This window comes from Silene latifolia, chromosome 10, assembly GCF_048544455.1.
Source record: "Silene latifolia isolate original U9 population chromosome 10, ASM4854445v1, whole genome shotgun sequence".
In the NCBI taxonomy this organism is placed as follows: Eukaryota; Viridiplantae; Streptophyta; class Magnoliopsida; order Caryophyllales; family Caryophyllaceae; genus Silene; species Silene latifolia.
In genome coordinates, this window is record NC_133535.1 from 11,664,702 (window position 1) to 11,681,120 (window position 16,419).

General features: G+C 35.8%; 2 protein-coding genes across 10 annotated transcripts; both read right to left on the minus strand.

Annotated features, from left to right (window-relative positions):
• Window positions 1-3,215: 3,215 nt before the first annotated feature.
• On the minus strand, window positions 3,216-6,629 carry LOC141605117 (U-box domain-containing protein 33-like). 2 transcript variants are annotated; one of them, XM_074423770.1, is made up of 4 exons: window positions 5,876-6,010; window positions 4,721-5,233; window positions 3,842-4,507; window positions 3,216-3,605 (listed from the first exon to the last, which is right to left on the minus strand). In XM_074423770.1, the coding sequence occupies exons 1-4, from the start codon at window positions 5,891-5,893 to the stop codon at window positions 3,414-3,416; spliced, it is 1,389 nt and encodes a 462-aa protein (XP_074279871.1). In that variant the 5' UTR covers window positions 5,894-6,010; the 3' UTR covers window positions 3,216-3,413. The 2 variants fall into 2 exon arrangements, with proteins under 2 accessions (XP_074279871.1, XP_074279870.1); XM_074423769.1 differs by having other exon boundaries at window positions 3,217-3,605; window positions 4,721-5,221; window positions 5,876-6,629.
• A 925-nt stretch (window positions 6,630-7,554) lies between these two features.
• LOC141605115 (U-box domain-containing protein 33-like) lies at window positions 7,555-14,846 on the minus strand. 8 transcript variants are annotated; one of them, XM_074423768.1, is made up of 10 exons: window positions 14,725-14,846; window positions 13,192-13,265; window positions 12,471-12,592; window positions 12,240-12,344; window positions 11,429-11,759; window positions 10,816-11,295; window positions 10,069-10,716; window positions 9,210-9,397; window positions 8,082-8,203; window positions 7,555-7,674 (listed from the first exon to the last, which is right to left on the minus strand). In XM_074423768.1, the coding sequence occupies exons 3-9, from the start codon at window positions 12,500-12,502 to the stop codon at window positions 8,164-8,166; spliced, it is 1,824 nt and encodes a 607-aa protein (XP_074279869.1). In that variant the 5' UTR covers window positions 12,503-12,592; window positions 13,192-13,265; window positions 14,725-14,846; the 3' UTR covers window positions 7,555-7,674; window positions 8,082-8,163. The 8 variants fall into 8 exon arrangements, with proteins under 8 accessions (XP_074279869.1, XP_074279867.1, XP_074279865.1 ...); XM_074423766.1 differs by having other exon boundaries at window positions 13,144-13,265; XM_074423764.1 differs by lacking the exon at window positions 14,725-14,846 and adding an exon at window positions 14,235-14,685.
• Between the last annotated feature and the right edge of the window lie 1,573 nt (window positions 14,847-16,419).

A 16,419-nucleotide genomic window follows, 5' to 3' on the forward strand; every position in this document is an offset into this window, starting at 1 on the left:
AATAGAGAATTACAGGTGATTTTGTGCGTTTTTTTTTAGAAACTTGGTTCGATGTTGATTACAATGATCTGATTTAATATCAAAAGATTATATTTAAGATATCATAATTCTAAATTGTGTTTAAAGGCGACATTGTAGTTAAAACTTTAGCTTTTTGCACAAGAAGTGGCTTAGAGATAACCACAATTAGCTCAAATGATAAGAGCACTCTTACTTCAACAAAAAGTTGGGTTTGATTCTCATCCGAGACATAAGTGCACTCATTTGAACCAAAATCAACCCGATCCCATTGACCCGAGACCCGAAATCGACCTGAACTGCAGTCTAGGTAACACGGACACTTTTCCTAACCAGTCGTCTCGTGTCCGACACTGTGTCGGACACCGACACTCGTCAGACACACCTAAATGTGTTTGGATACCTATAAACGAGGAATGAGATGTCGAAAGAGTGAAAGAGATTTATTAGAAAACAAGTTTGGGTGAGAAATGAGAATAAGTTATAGTCAAAGTTAAATTTTACCTATAACTAGTATTGGTGCCCGGCTTCGCCCGGGCTACCTCTACTTACCATTACATTTGTTTTTTCATTAAATAAAATTACTTAAAGATGCATAACCCATAAATTTATCATTAATATATTTTTCGATGACATATCCTAAAATTACGATAAAATAAATTTTGAGACATATTCACTACTCCCGCTATTAATATTTTACTCTTATTAATGAAACAATAGTAATAACATTTCATTACTTGCCCGTAATTATTGTTACTTTCACTACTCCCGTCGTAATTATTGTTACCATCACTACTGCCGCATTAATATTGATAATTTCACTATTCACACCGTAATTATTGTTACTTTCACTATTGCCGCATTAATATTGATTATTTCACTACTCCCGTTGTTGTTTCTACCACTTTCTTAATATTGATTATTTCACTATTCCCATTGTTATTTCTACCACTTTCACTAATCTCGCTGATAATATTGTTACTTTTACTATTCAAATGAGTGATTATTATCATATAACTATATCAAATCTTACTACAATTCTTTTCTTTACTAACGAAATTACTTTTACTACTTAGGCATGCAATTTTAAGAGAATTATATATTTATATAAATATATTACATATATGCATTAAATCAAATCGAAAGAATTATGCAATATATATATTATGCAATCTAACTTAAATTATTTATAACCTACTTATTATATTTTTGTTGTTAAATAATTAACATCTAATAAACTATAAAATTTAATAAAATTGCATAGATTTTAAATTTAATATATAATTTTATGATGATGATAATAATTAATACCATAAGTGTGCATGTTTATACTAATTAATTATTTTATTTTAAGGAAATTGACCATCTTCTAATCTTCTATAAATATTTAGGAAAATTACCAAGCATCTTCTTTCTTTTAGTCTCCTTGAAATTGATTATCTTAATTAATTATTTTATTTTAAGAAAATTGATCATCTTTTAGTCTCTTACAAATGTTTAGGAAAATTACCAAGCTTCTATATAATTTAATTTTAACCCAAACTATATAATATTTGCATTGAGATCCCTTAATCGGGTCCATCACACGGTGCTATTGATTTAAAACTATATAGTATAATTAATTTATATAACTTTCTTTAATTACATTGAAATCCCTTGGTTTCTGGATTTAATATATAGTATTGATTGATTGATATATATTTTATAGTTATAATTAACGTACTATTTTATTTTATTTAAATTTAATATTAAATACATTTAAAATAAAATAAAATAGTACGTTAATTATAACTATAAAATATATAGCAATCAATACTATATATTAATTCCAGAAACCAAGGGATTTCCATGTAATTAAATAAATCTATACTCATTAATTATACTATATAGTTTTAAATCGCTAGCGCTGTGTGATGGACCTGAACAAGTGACTTCAATGTAAATATTATATAGTTTTGGTTAATAGTATAAATTTAGAGAATATTAGAATATGGCGAGTTTCTTTAAATAAAGGGGTCTCACTTATGGTATTAATTAGTATATTAATGTTAATTATTTAACATACATAAATATAATATAAGTATATGTTATATTTTGGAAACTATTTAAAGGTAAGTAAATCAATTCAGATTTTCAAAAAATATAATATTCCATAATTCATTAGATTTGTAATTTAATTAGTAAATAATAATGATTGCTCTTAAATAATATTCTAATTTAATATTTCAGATTAATTTAAATATATAATTCTAATACAACTAGATAATCAACTATTATGATAGTAACCTTCCATGTGAGTAGTAAAAGCAACAATAATATATAGCAACGGGAGTAGTGGAAGTCATACTAGCAGCAACGAGAGTAGTGAAATTAACAATAATAAATGCGGGAGTAGTGATAGAAAAAATAATGACGGCGGGAGAAGTGAAAGTAATAGTAGTCACAACACATTTAATGAAAGTAACAGTAAGAACAACGGTAAGAGTATGAAAAATTAACTAACAATTCGATTTTAAGAAAATATTAATTTATTTAAATATACGAGGTTTGACAAAACTAACGGGTTAACCGTAAAAATAGCACGAATAGTAAAACAAACAACAGTAACCGAAGAAGTAGTGAACGTAATAGTATTAACCGGGGATGTAGTGAAAGTAATAATATTAACAGCGGGAGAGGTGAACGTGTCTCATAATTTGTAAATAAAATTTAAATGTTAAATAAAGGTAGCCCGGGCGTAGCCGAACACCAAACCTAGTTTTATTAAATTTAAATAACGGATCTCATCCGTTTTTTCCACTCATAGAACACAAGTGGGCATTGGACTTGTGACCTGATCATTGTAATTAAGTTTGTTCTCGACTTTAGTCTGTCCCCTAAATATTTGTTTACTTGTCAAGTTTAAGAATCTCGAGTGGACGATCGTTTACTTTGTATTTTGATCCATTTATCATCTAAGATAGTTTTAAATTATCGCCCTCTCCTTATTCAGTGTCAAAAATAAAAATAAGCAACGATTAGATCACTTCTATGATAGTATTACGTGTTTAAATTTTTGTTTGCGTATATGGGTGTGTACAATTTAACATAAGTTTCTTTTTAGTGTATCGGGACATTTGGGAGCTAAGAGGGCAAGAGACGAATACCACCTCTCATGATTTTACCACCACAATGAAGTAATTGCACAACCTCTAGTTTAGTTGGTGAATGTATTGTGTAATACAACCATAACCCAAATCTAAAACTCTTCTAACGATAAATCTGGCTCCTTGAATCTGTTAACCCATAAAAAAACAACAGATTTCTTTACCAAATGTATGTAGAATTGTATTCTTTTGGCCAAACAACAAAAAGTTTCCAACAAAAGCTAAACAACTGAAAGAGTTACTCCGTATTTACTTGGTTGATGTAGTTTGTAGCCATTCCTTGATCAGAGACCGAAGAGCGCGATTAGGAGTCAGGTTTTGGTGTGCAAGCTTCATATTAGTCATAGGCGAAGTATCGTGGCCGCTTTCAAGCCAGCCTCTGATAGCCTCTGCTTCATATGTAAACCCATCCGCAGCAAAGTGTGGATCCTCCATTATTTCCTGCAATGTTCAACTTGAATGACAAATTTTTTTTTTTTTGCGTATTTTGTCTAATTATCAGGCTAAAAAAAATAAATTTATAACTTTTTTATGTGCATATAGATTTTAAATATTAATCAGGACCCCGGAAAGAAATTATTCTGGATTCGCTATTGTTAGACACGCACCCATGTCACACGATAATGAGTAACATAACGTATAATTGATATGCAAGTATCATAAAGTCCCAAACTTACTTGGAGAATTGGGCATGTGAAATAATGCGGTGGTTGGTCACGAGAAGCCAAAGATGATAAGCTTGAGCATGAAGCTCGCATGGGTGCAAGAACCCTCCAAACATCAGATGCAAGGTCAGGTCGGTCATTTATGTTCGAGTTGCAGCACCTTAAAGCCGTGTGTGCCAGTTGTTCAGCCTGAACATAAGGCCACTCCCCAGCAAAAGGGTCCAATATGCTATCAAGAGCATTTAACTGCACAGCACGCTCTACTTCCTTGGATATCCACAAGTCTGCTTGTTTTCCAGTCAACAAGTGCAACACTATAATTCCGAAAATATGTACATCCGACTCATGGTTCGTTAATGTGCTGTCCTTTGCGACTAGACCAAAATCAGTTATCTTGCAGGTGAAGTTTTCGTCAAGGAGTAGTTTCTTGGGGGACAAGCCACCATGGGATACGCCATTAGGTTGGGTGGAATGAAGGAATATGAGTGCAGAACAGATGTCCATGGCTATCTGGATTCTCATTTGCCAAGGTACTGCAGGAGAGTGGAGGTTGTGACGGATTAGTCGGTCCTCAAGGGTTCCACCAGGAAGATACTCGTAAATGAGAGCCCAAGGCTCTCGACAAACACCCATCAGAGTGACTAGGTTTGGATGCCGCAACTTGCTCAGATAGCTAACCTACATAAAATGTCGCAGCTGATGTTTAATCACAGTCTGAATAACCCAAACTTATCATGATTGTCATTTGTCTGACAAACAAAGCAAACCAAGAAAATACAAAACTCAGAAATCCAAGTAGAACTATCTCATCAGCAAACTCCGGAAAAACCTTTCACCGAGCAAATTGGTTTTACACAATAATAAAAGATGCAGAATTATACGTAAAATTACCTGTTCGTCAAACCCTTGCCGATTTTGCACGCTGTTAGGGTCCAGTAGTTTAATGGTGACTTGAGTATGATGAAGGAAACCATTGTACATGCTCCCATAGTCTCCCTCTCCTATTTTAAGGGATGGGTCAAAGTAGTTAGTGGCTTCCTGGAGCTGTAAGTAAGAGAATTCAGAAACGATAGGATCAATCGAATGTCGTTCAGCAAGTTGCTTTCTCAACTCTTCAGCTTCTCTGAGAGCACCTTCCCTTTCTATCTGCAACTCGTCGCGCTCATCTTTATACTTCTGAGACAATAACATTTCAGAGAACAGTTTCTTCTCCAACTCATTCACCTTGAGATTGAATTTTTCAACTTGGCTCTCAAGTGTCATCTTGTGGTCTAATGCTTCATTGCGTTCCAGTGATACCTTAGCCAATGCGCTCTTCATGTTTGCAGCTTCTTCCTTCATAGCTATTTTGAGTCTTAGTTCTTCAATGTACAGTCTTTCGACTGGTTTTGCCTGCCAAATTCCCTAAAAAAATAGTTAAGAAAGAAAAAGGACTATATGTCTGTATTAACATTGCGTTGAGATCCTCGCGAGTTGAAGAGAGAAAAAGATGAAAGAAAAATGTTTCAACTAGGAAGAGTTGAGTCTAACACCAACATAACCACAGTGCCTCAAGGGCTATCCAAATGGCGGGTACAGGGGTTACATGTATACAACCTTACCCTTGTGTAGGTGAAGCAAAACAAGCCACCTCAAATCGATTGGAGCCCGGGTTTGGTCCTTCGGCCAATTTAAGGTTCAAATCAAAATCCGTCAAATAACATACGGTATTTTATGGCCTAGGATCCTTCTATGAAGAGTTTAGAGCATTTTTGTCTAGGATATTTTATCTTGGAATGGTTCAAATCATGTGCCAAAGTCTACACAAAACCGGGTGGTCCTCTCCTTACACGGTTTGCTATGTCAAGTACAAGGGGTTACATGTATACAACCTTACCCTTGTGTAGGGCACAAAGAGCTGTTTTTGGATAACCCAAAATGAAAAATACATTGGAATTGCATCTTCAAAATCGCTAAAATTATTCGCTCTATTGTAGCATACTACAAGTACAAACATACAGAGTATTTAGTTAAAGACTTAAAGTGAGACATGTTTTAAAAAATTACCTTGCGAATGGTTTCCATAGCTCGTCTGTCGGCATTCCAGGAACTTACTGATTTTCTGTAAGCTTTACACCAAGAATTTTCAGCCTTGGAGAGGCCTTGCTCAAGTTGATTGTTGAGAGTAACAGTGATACTACTCTCCTGCTAATAAAGACATAAACAACCGCACAACTCAGAGGTTAATTATTCGAGCAGGTGTGTTACTTAGCTCGGCTTTGAGGGTCAGAATAGAAGTGGGCACGTATAAAACTGCAGTACGCAAATATTCTATGATAAAGAAATACTAGGAGTACATGATTTGCTCTACTCCGAATGAAGTGTCACAGTATCATGTCGGGAGGATGGGATTAGAATGGTCTATTATGTTACATGATGGCTGTTATAGGGTTATATAACAGGGTTCTAGACCGGCATTACATAATTTTTCCCACTAAACAGCATCCCAGAAAAAAATTCTAATATTCAGCCGCGACTAGCCGATCAATGAATATCTGAAATATCAACATATATAAAGGGAAACATGGGTGTATTTGTCATAAAAGAAGCAAGTAGACTAAACACAAGTAAAATCAACTCAAATGTCATGTAATAAGAACTGAAAATTTAATCGATTTGGTAAACGCAGTTGAAATCACAGCCAATAACTAGAATTATAGACAGTCACCACATCATCAACAAATACTGCATTATTATACCATGGTTGGAAGTAGTGTCACTGTTAACACTCGACAAGTAATATGCAGCTGAAGTGAAGTTTCATATCAAGCTATAGCTTTGTTAAGACAAACTGGTAAAATCCTTGCTATGCAGAGTAACTGATAGGTATAAATGGCGTACAGAAGGAGATGATGGACCTAGATGCTGGTAAAGGCTCTGAGGTGGTACATCAGAAAACTCGATCTCATGTTTCTCAGTGACATCTTTTTTGGCATATGATGAAACAGTTAAAAAGGAAGGTGCTTTCAATTCTGATACGCGAATTTTAGCAGATGATGGCATTGAATGACCGAACGTTGAAGATCGGCAAGTTTTAGCAGGGCCCCGTTTATGACCACTGCGTACAGAATTTCCCAAGCAGGTCACTGGTGCTGGACTAAAATGGGTTCCAGAATCAGAATGATTATCAATCTCAGATGAATTTGATGGCATCTCTTCCGCATCGAGCCTTTGTTCCACCACACCTTCCCTACGCTCAAGCAAAGAAAAAAACAAAAATGGTAAATTTCACACTCAAGTCAATGCCCAGCATTTTCGATAATGTTCTTCAGTTTTTCTGGGTTAGTTTAACAAACATTCACCTAGTTTATCAGTTTTTGTTAACCGCCAAATTGGCGGTGAAACTATATGGAGTTGAAACTTCCTATGAAACTATTGCTGAAACAGTTTGATCAAATGAAGCTGACAGATTCTAGAAAGGAAGAACCATTGCATATACCTTTTATGGATTAGATGGCCCTTGCATATGAACCAGACATGACAGAAATTAGGAGCAAACTGAAGCACTTTTGTCGCCTTCTCGGACATCAGTTTTGTCATTCCTCTTCAGTATCAATGAAACAAAAAGGAATGTCAGAGTACGAGTGCAAATGAACAGTTACAAATAATCACTCTTAACCAAAACAACTAAATATAATGTCGAAAATAGCAACAAATCTTGTATTCAAACTTCAAACTTCAAACCTCCGGTATTTATGGTTAGCTGCCGCACCCATCACTAGTTTCTCTATTTTCAGCTGATATACGAATTCCAATATTCCCTCTGTTATGGAATCCTTCTCAACAAATCTGGTCTCACAAGGCACCTGTAGAGAGAAGCACGGTACACAAGTCGTATCTAGCAATAACAGAGAGGCTGTTTCCAATAGAACCTTAACCGAAACAAGACAAATGTTTACCATATCATCAAAAATAAAAACTGCAAATGGTCTTGAGCCAGTTTGAATTTAGTCAATTATATCCGAAAGCAAAAAAAACAACGCATCTTTGTTTAGTTCCTTCGAAAATGGATAGAAATCACAACTCTATGATGTAAAAACCATTGTAGATTTGTAGGCATTGTGATGATGATTATGAACTCAATCATATACATACGCAGTACTAAATAGCTTACAAGTTACAAGAACATATCACAGAATCGGAGAAGAATTCATTTTTGACAAAATCAATTTCTCTGTCATGTGAAAAAAAAGATGGGCAAAAAAAATCATACCTGATATAAGGCACACATTTTGGTACAATCATCAAGAACTTGTAGCATCTTTTCTGTTTCCTGTGCTCTGAATGCTTCAAGTTCACTTTTCCTGACTAAACGTACAGGAAGTTCTAAACCACCTGTAATGACAGTTTAGGCAACCAAATTAAAAACAAACTAATTCCCAATTTAAATCCTTACAATAATCATAAATGTCAAATCCGAATCCTTGAATTTAATCATTGGATAAGATTGCATACATTTAACCCCTTTCGATCCGAATTAGGCAGCTAGCAATACAAAATGACCAAACATTTTTCATATTATTCACCAACAACAACATCACCATTGCCCAGGGTAAGGGGTTCGGATGTATGCAAGCTTGTGTCAACAACACACAGAGACAGTTTCCAAATAACCAAAGATGAAAATTGCGTCGAGAAACATAATTCACCAAAAAAAAAAAAAAACAGGGAAATTAAATTATACTTGGTAAAGGAATCCTTTTGGCAGGCACATGAACATAAATAACACAAATAGTCTTTTCCGTAAACTCTTTCAAAACCCATTGAAGAGTTGATTCTCTTTCTTCAATATCCTCTCCTATGGCTACATATATTTTGTTGGAATCCATAATTTCTTTGATTAAACAAGAAAACCCACAAAAAAATATGTTCTTTTTTTGCCCAGAATTTTCAAGCTGATTGAAATTCAAGATTAATATAAGACAGTTCTTTATAAATAGGGTTGAAAACATGCAATCATTAGACAAAGTCTTGGTAAACTAGTAATGTTAAGGAAACTTCAAAGTGAAGAAATGTAAAAACGTACAAATATGCTACTAGTTCCACAAATTGTATGTACAAATATGCTACTAGTTCCTCTAATTGTATAATATTGTGATGTTAGTTGACTTTAGCTTCATATGAAGAAGTCAATGCCAATTATTTTCTTTATTCTGGGTTCGAGACAGGTAGGACTTGAAGAAGATTCAAATGCAGCGTAAACTCAGGAATTCAGCCACAAACTGCAAGGTGGTTGCAAATACAATGCTCAAAACTCGAAAGATCCAATACGGGCTATATAACAGAAATTTGATACAGGTACAACAAATTGAGCTTTCATTAAGCTGAAAGAGCTATTTACTGAGTTGATGTAAACTGTTGCCATTCTTTAATCACTGACCGAAGAGCACGATTAGGAATAAGATTAAGATTTGCAAGATTCATATTAGTCATAGGTGAAGTATCGTGTCCGCTTTCGAGCCAGCCTTTAATAGCCTCTGCTTCATATGTAAACCCATCAGCAGCAAAATGTGGATCCTCCATTATTTCCTGCAAATGTTCAACTACTGTCTTCTTAACCCTTACTATCACATGATGATCAAAGCTTACAGGTTTTGAGTTAGTTACGATTTCATGAGAATAACCGTGTATTTTTTTTATCTTAGAACAACAATTTATGTTGAAAGAGTGAAAGATCAAACTTTTGAAAAATCTCCCTCCTTATTTTGAAATTCATGCTTTTATTGTGTAAAAAAAAAAAAAGGTTAATTGATAAACAATACCAATATAAGGACTCTTTTTCATAATCAGTACCAACATAATCGATAATTAGTAATCAATACCAAAATATTAACTTTTTTCTATGATAGGTATAAGTCGCCTAAAAATCCATTCTTAACCTACTCGAAAAAGTCCAAAAAGTCATCATTCAAGTACAAATCTTCACTCACCCACGTTTAAAATCCCTCTCTTAGATGAAAGCACCTTTAAAGTAGGAAAAAAAAACTAGAGTAAGAAGGCAACTTGGTACCTATCGTAGAAAAAAGTCAATATTTTGGTATTGATCATTAATTATTGATTATGTTGGTATTGATTATGAAAAAGAGCACTAAAGCTGCTACCTATCATAGACAAAAACATGAAGCTCCTCCATTGTAGGTTGCTACACCAGAGAATAACTTGTGATTATGATGCAATTAACATGGCAGTCCAAAACTAACCTGGAGAATGGGGCATATGAAACAATCAGGTGGTTGGTCCGGAGAAGCCAGCAAAAATGAGGATAAGCTCGAACATGAGGCTCGCATAGGTGCAAGAACCCTCCAAACATCAGATGCAAGGTCAGGGCAGTCATTTCTGTTTGTACTGCAGCACCTTAAAGCCATGTGTGCCAGTTGTTCAGCCTGAACATAAGAACAGTCTCCAGCAAGAGGGTCCAATATGCTATTAAGAGCACCTATCTTCAAAGCACACTCCACTTCCTTAACTATCCCCAAGGCTGCTTGTTTTCCGGTCAATAAATACAACACTAAAATCCCATAAGAATATACATCTAACTCAAGCTTCATTGATTTCGTGTCCTTTTTGAGTAGACTAAAATCAGTTATCTTGCAGGTTAAGTTTGCATCAAGGAGTAGTTTCTTGGGCGACAAGTCACAATGGGAAATGCCAGTAGGTTGGGTTGAATGAAGGAATATGAGTGCAGAACAGATATCCATGGCTATCCGGATTCTCATTTGCCAGGGCAATGCAGGTCGGTCCTCAAGGGTCCCACCAGGAAGATACTCATAAACGAGAGCCCAAGGCTCTCGACAGGCACCCATGAGAATAACAATGTTTGCATGTCGAAGATTACTTAGACAGCTGACCTACATATAATGTCGCAGCTCGTGATTAATCACAGCACAAAACTACAAATAACCAAAAAAGAAAAAAAGAAAAAAGAAAAGATTTCCAAGTAAAATTACCTGTTCAACAAATTCGCGATGATTTTGCACACAGTTAGGGGCAAGAAGCTTAATTGCCACGTTATTATGATGAAGGAAGCCTTTGTACATACTCCCACAGCCTCCCTCTCCTATTTTAAGGGATGGGTCAAAGCAGTTAGTGGCTTTCTGGAGTTCAAAGTAAGGGAACTCGAAAAGGAATCTCTGAGGTTGTTTCAACTCTTGAATTTCTCTGAGAACACCGTCGTGTTCTATCTGCAACTTGTAGCGCTCATTTTTGTATTTTTGAGACAATGCCATTTCAGAGAATAGTTTCCTCTCCAAGTTCTCTAACTTGAGATGGCATTTCTCAACTTGTCTTTCAAGTGACATCTTGTGACTCAGGGCTTCTGTGAGTTTCAGTGATACCTTAGAGAGCATCTTCTTCATGTTTGCAGCTTCTTCCTTCATCACTTTCTTCAGTCTCAGTTCTTCGTAGCAAGGGCTTTCGACTGGTTTTGCCTGCCAAGTTCTCCCATAAAAATATATGGTTAGAAAGAACAAGGAAAACCAGTAGAGATTAGATATTAACACTGTGTTGAGATCCTCCAAAATAGAAGAGCAAAAAAGAAGGGAAAAAGATATAGGTGCGTACTGAAGGAGATGATGAACCTAGATGCTGATTACGGCTCTGAGGCACGTTAGAAAACTCGGCTACATGTTGTTCAGTGAAATCTTCATTGACAAATGATGAAACGGGTAAAATGATACCAGATAATGACTGTGAATAACTGACCGTTGATGATTGGCCAGGTTTAACGGGACTTCGTTCATGATCACAGAGTACAGAATGTCTCAAATGGGTCAGTGGTTCTTGACTAAAAGGGATTCCAAAGTCAGATTGATTATCAATCTCAGATGAATTTGGCAGCATCTCTTCAGTATAAAGACTTTGTTCCATAACACTTTGTTCCAACACACTCTCCCTACGCTCAAGCAAAGAAAAAAAAATGGTAAGCTTCACATCAAGTCAGTGCCCAATATTTTCGATAAAGATCTTAACGAGTCTTAACTAGACTTGGAAAACATGCCATTCAGGCCAGATTCATGTGTGGTTCTTACAGGTTCGGTCATTTCAGATTCGGTTGTTTTTTGGGTCAATTGGAAAACAATGTGTTTTGGAATGAGGTGAACCATTCGTCAAAGATTGCTAAGTGTTTCTTTTCACCTTGTTTCGTTCACTTTTTCTGGGTTAGTTTAACATACATTCACCTTGTTTACCAGTTTAAACCACCAAATTGGTGGTGTAACTATATGGAGTTGAAACTTCCAATGAAACTATTGCTAATCACTCGACCTAACATAAAGAAGGCCAAACTAATAACAGTAACATAAGTCATAACCTACATGGCTACATTCAAGATTCAGCTCAATCAAACAAAACCGAAGGCCTAGAAAAGAAGAACCTTTTATAGATCAGATGTTCTTTGCATATGAACCAGACATGACAGAAGTCAGGAGCAAACTGAAGCACATTTGTCGCCTTCCGTGACCTCAGTTTTGTCATCCCCCTTCATTATCAGGGAAAAAAAAGGAATGCCAGAGTATGATATGCATATGAATAGTCACAAATAATCAATTTAACCTAAAACAACAGAGTATTATATGGAAATTAGTAGCAAATCTTGTATGCAAACCTCCAATATTTATGGTTGGCTGCCGCACCCATCACTAGTTTTTGTATTCTCAGCTGATATATGAGCTCCAATATTCCCTCCGTTATGGAATCCTTCTCAACAAATGTCGTCTGACAAGACACCTGTACAAAGGAGCACGCTTAACAAGTCCCACTGAAGATGACACTAGATGGAAGCTAACTAACAATTCTATGATCATCGTCAACCTAATGATTAGCAATGCCTCTTTTCAGTTGAGGCTCTAACGAAACAAACATCTACCACTTGACGAATAATAGAAGTGCAAATGGCCTAGATCCATTTTAAATATAGTGCATTATATCCGAAAGCCAAAAGAACACCGCGTCTTTTTTAGCTCCTTCAAAAAGGACAGAAGTAGCAACTTTACGATATAAGAACAAGTGAACAGCATAACAAGCCATCACAAAGGCAGAACTCGGTCAATTACTTTACATGGAGCTAAAGCCGATTCTCAGGCACAGTGATAATCACAGTAATTGATGATGACGATGATGATAATGATAAACTCATTCATGTAACATTTTAAACAAGTTACCAAGACATAATACAAAATTGAAGAAGAATTAATCGTGCACGTAACATCCTGAATTTTTTTGACAAAATCAACCTATGTTATGCTCAAAAATAATCACAATGAGCAACGAAGTCTTACTCGAAGTACAGCACACATTTTGATACAATCATCAAGAATTTGTAGCACCTTTTCTGTTTCCTGTGCTCTGAATGCTTCAAGTTCATTTTTCCTGACTAAACGCACAGGAAGTTCTAAACCACCTGTAGTATGAAAGTTTAGACAACAAATTAAAAAAACTAATTTCCCATTAAAATCCTTACTGTTAGGGTGCAAACCCTTGTCCCACATCGGTAGAATAAAGATGGAAGATCATCTTTATAAGTATCTACTAAATATAATAGTACGAGGCCTTTTGGGAAGGAGCCCAAGAGTAAATCCGTGAGGGCTTGGCCCAAAGCGGACAATATCGTACTATTATAGTCTGTGGACACAGATGCAGCAGAGGCCCAACACGGGATATTCACGCTTCCGCACAACAAGGGTTTGCACCCTAACACTTACAAAAAATCATACTCATGTATGTTAAATCCAAATCCTTATTATTTAATCATTGGATAAGATTGCGTACATTAACACTTTCGATCAATCGAATATGTCTCCTCACGGACGGTCTCTAAATAATTTTTTTGGGAGTCCAATTACAATTTAAAACAAACATACTACCAACCGTAATAAAATGAGTACACATAATATAAAATGATTTACTAATAAAAATGGTCATAAACTACGATAAAATGGGTACGCTTGTTATGAAAACATGTACCAAACAAAATACGAGTCAGTTATCTTGAGACAACATCAATAATACAGGGTTTACGAAAAAAAAGCATAGAGGTACAAAAAGGGTGGTATGATTCTCAATAACCTAGTGAGAAACCGTTTTTCAGCCATCGAATTGGGGCTCTACTTATCCAAAATCACCCAACATATTTTATACTCCCTCCTTCCTGGTCATTTGCTTACCTTTGTTTTTGGGCACAACTACCCGTGAAAGAGGAGGGAGCCATCTCTGCCTCTTTGGGTATCATTGTTGATTGACAAGTGGACAATTAGTTACGTGAATGATTAAATTATCCTTCATGACTCATACACCCATAAATGAAATAGGTAAACAAATAACCGGGACAGAAGAACTATAATTCACCAAAAAAATAGGGACATTAAATTACTTGGCAAAGGAATCCTCTTGGCGGGCACATGAACATAAATAACACAAATAGTATATTCCATAAACCCATTCAAAACCCATCTAAGAGTTGATTCTCTTTCTTCAACATCTTCTCCAATTGCTACATATATTTTGTTGGAATCCATAATTCTTTTGATTAATTAAGGAAATCCACAAAATATAGTATGGAATTTCAAAATTAATATGATAAAATCATTTATAAATAGGGTTACAATTTACAAACTTGCAATCATAAGACAAAGTAAAACTATGAAATTGTAAACAAAAGGGTATTCATTTATAAAAATTGTGATGTCAGTTCATTTTTACTGAGTTCTAAAAATGAAGTAATGAACAAGTCAATGGGGAGCGGATTATTTAGTTTATTCCGGATTCGAGACGGGTAATTCACTGTTTATATGGCATTGCGCTTTAACAAAGTAGAAATGCATGCAAAAATGGTAATCGCGAAACAGTGTACAAAAACTAACCTCGAAAACAGACTGGAAAATAGGAAGACGAGCGTATGGGGCTGACTTGCCACTCGTGACGAGTGAGCTAGTTTGGTGGCAGGAGGCCAGGAGCTTTAGGACTGGACTTTTTACGTACGAGTAGTATTCTACTATTCTTCCGTCTCGGGTATTTATTTACTTTTATTTTGGCAAAGATTGATGATACGAAGGTGTTGGTTGTAGTTTAGAGCTGGACAATTATGCGGACCAGTTCAGCCCACATTAACCCAGCCCGTTAATTGGACCACTCCTTCCCTAGCCCGCAGGTGCACTATCACAGCCCACCCAATCCACTCTCAACTGGGCTGGGCGGGGCTGGGCTTGGGCTCTCTTATTCCCAGCCCGAACTGCCCAACTTACCTGGCCCGCTATCCTTTTTGCCCAACCGACGGTTCAGGGCCACCAAATCCCCAGTCCAGCCTCGTGGTGTGGGCTTGGGCTCACTCTCCACCAACCCAGCCCGACACACTGTCCATCACTAGTACTCTAGTAGGCAATAAGGCACAATTGTGCAAGGGTTGTGCTCATTCATGAACGAGTTTTACTCTTTTATAGACGCAAATGACGATTATATCCTTTTATTTTAATGAATTCATCTACTCTTTCATTCCCAATTCAATTACTTCTTTCAATTTCCTCACCCTAACTACCACACTACCACCATTCAATCCTCATCACCTGTCACCATTCACCACCTTCATCGCCGCCACCCCTACACCACCGCCCAATCTTGACTACCTCCTCAACCATCCATCAAAATAGCAAAAAACAAAAAAAAATTACAAAATATTTAACAAAAAAAAAAAAATAGAAAATTGCTTAGGTACTGGTGATCCAAATTATGTCGTTGGTTGTTTGGGTGAATTCAGTACTATACTTAACACTATCGATTGATCAATGGTGTGAACTAATAATAGGTACAATACGGGCTTCTGAAGTTTCGCTGAATAATGTAGCCGCACAGGTCTTACTCCCTTGCGTTACGCCGGCATCTTGCTTACTCCCTTGTCTCACGGTGGCGACGGACACCATATCGTGCCTCACTCCAACGCCGACGACGCCTTAAAATAAGCCCTAATTTAATTAGTGTAGATTAATTCCGTAATTTGATATAATATAATTTGACAAACTCAATAATTATAAATATTACTTGATCGATATGAGAATTAGCATCCATAGTTGTGGAATTTGACAGATTTAATTAATCATGTCAGGAAGAGGATTAGAGAGATTTTTTTTTCTCTCTAAACAAAGGGCATGCTATGGAAAAAAAATGAAAAAAAAGTACATAAAAGAGTAAAATCCGTCCATGAAAGAGCAACTACGTTGTGCAATTGAATGACTAAGGTTAAACAAATAAATTGGATATTTTAAAATAAAATAGGTAAATAAATGATCAAAATAGAGGGAGTATTTTTTTTTTTTTTTTTTTAGGATGACAAATGAACGTGAGCAGGATTTTTACTAGGTACACACCAACTAAAATCCCAAATATACATAACATGTTAGTCACCCTCTTTACGAACAATAAACTCAAATTCTTGAAAACATAATCACAACCTGGCAAAGCACAGATAACCCGCCACAAAATTGTTCGGCCCCAAATTCACGTAAAAGATTTTTTTTCTTTTTTGAGGTAACCCCATAAAGGATTAGCACCTTTCATAAAGATCA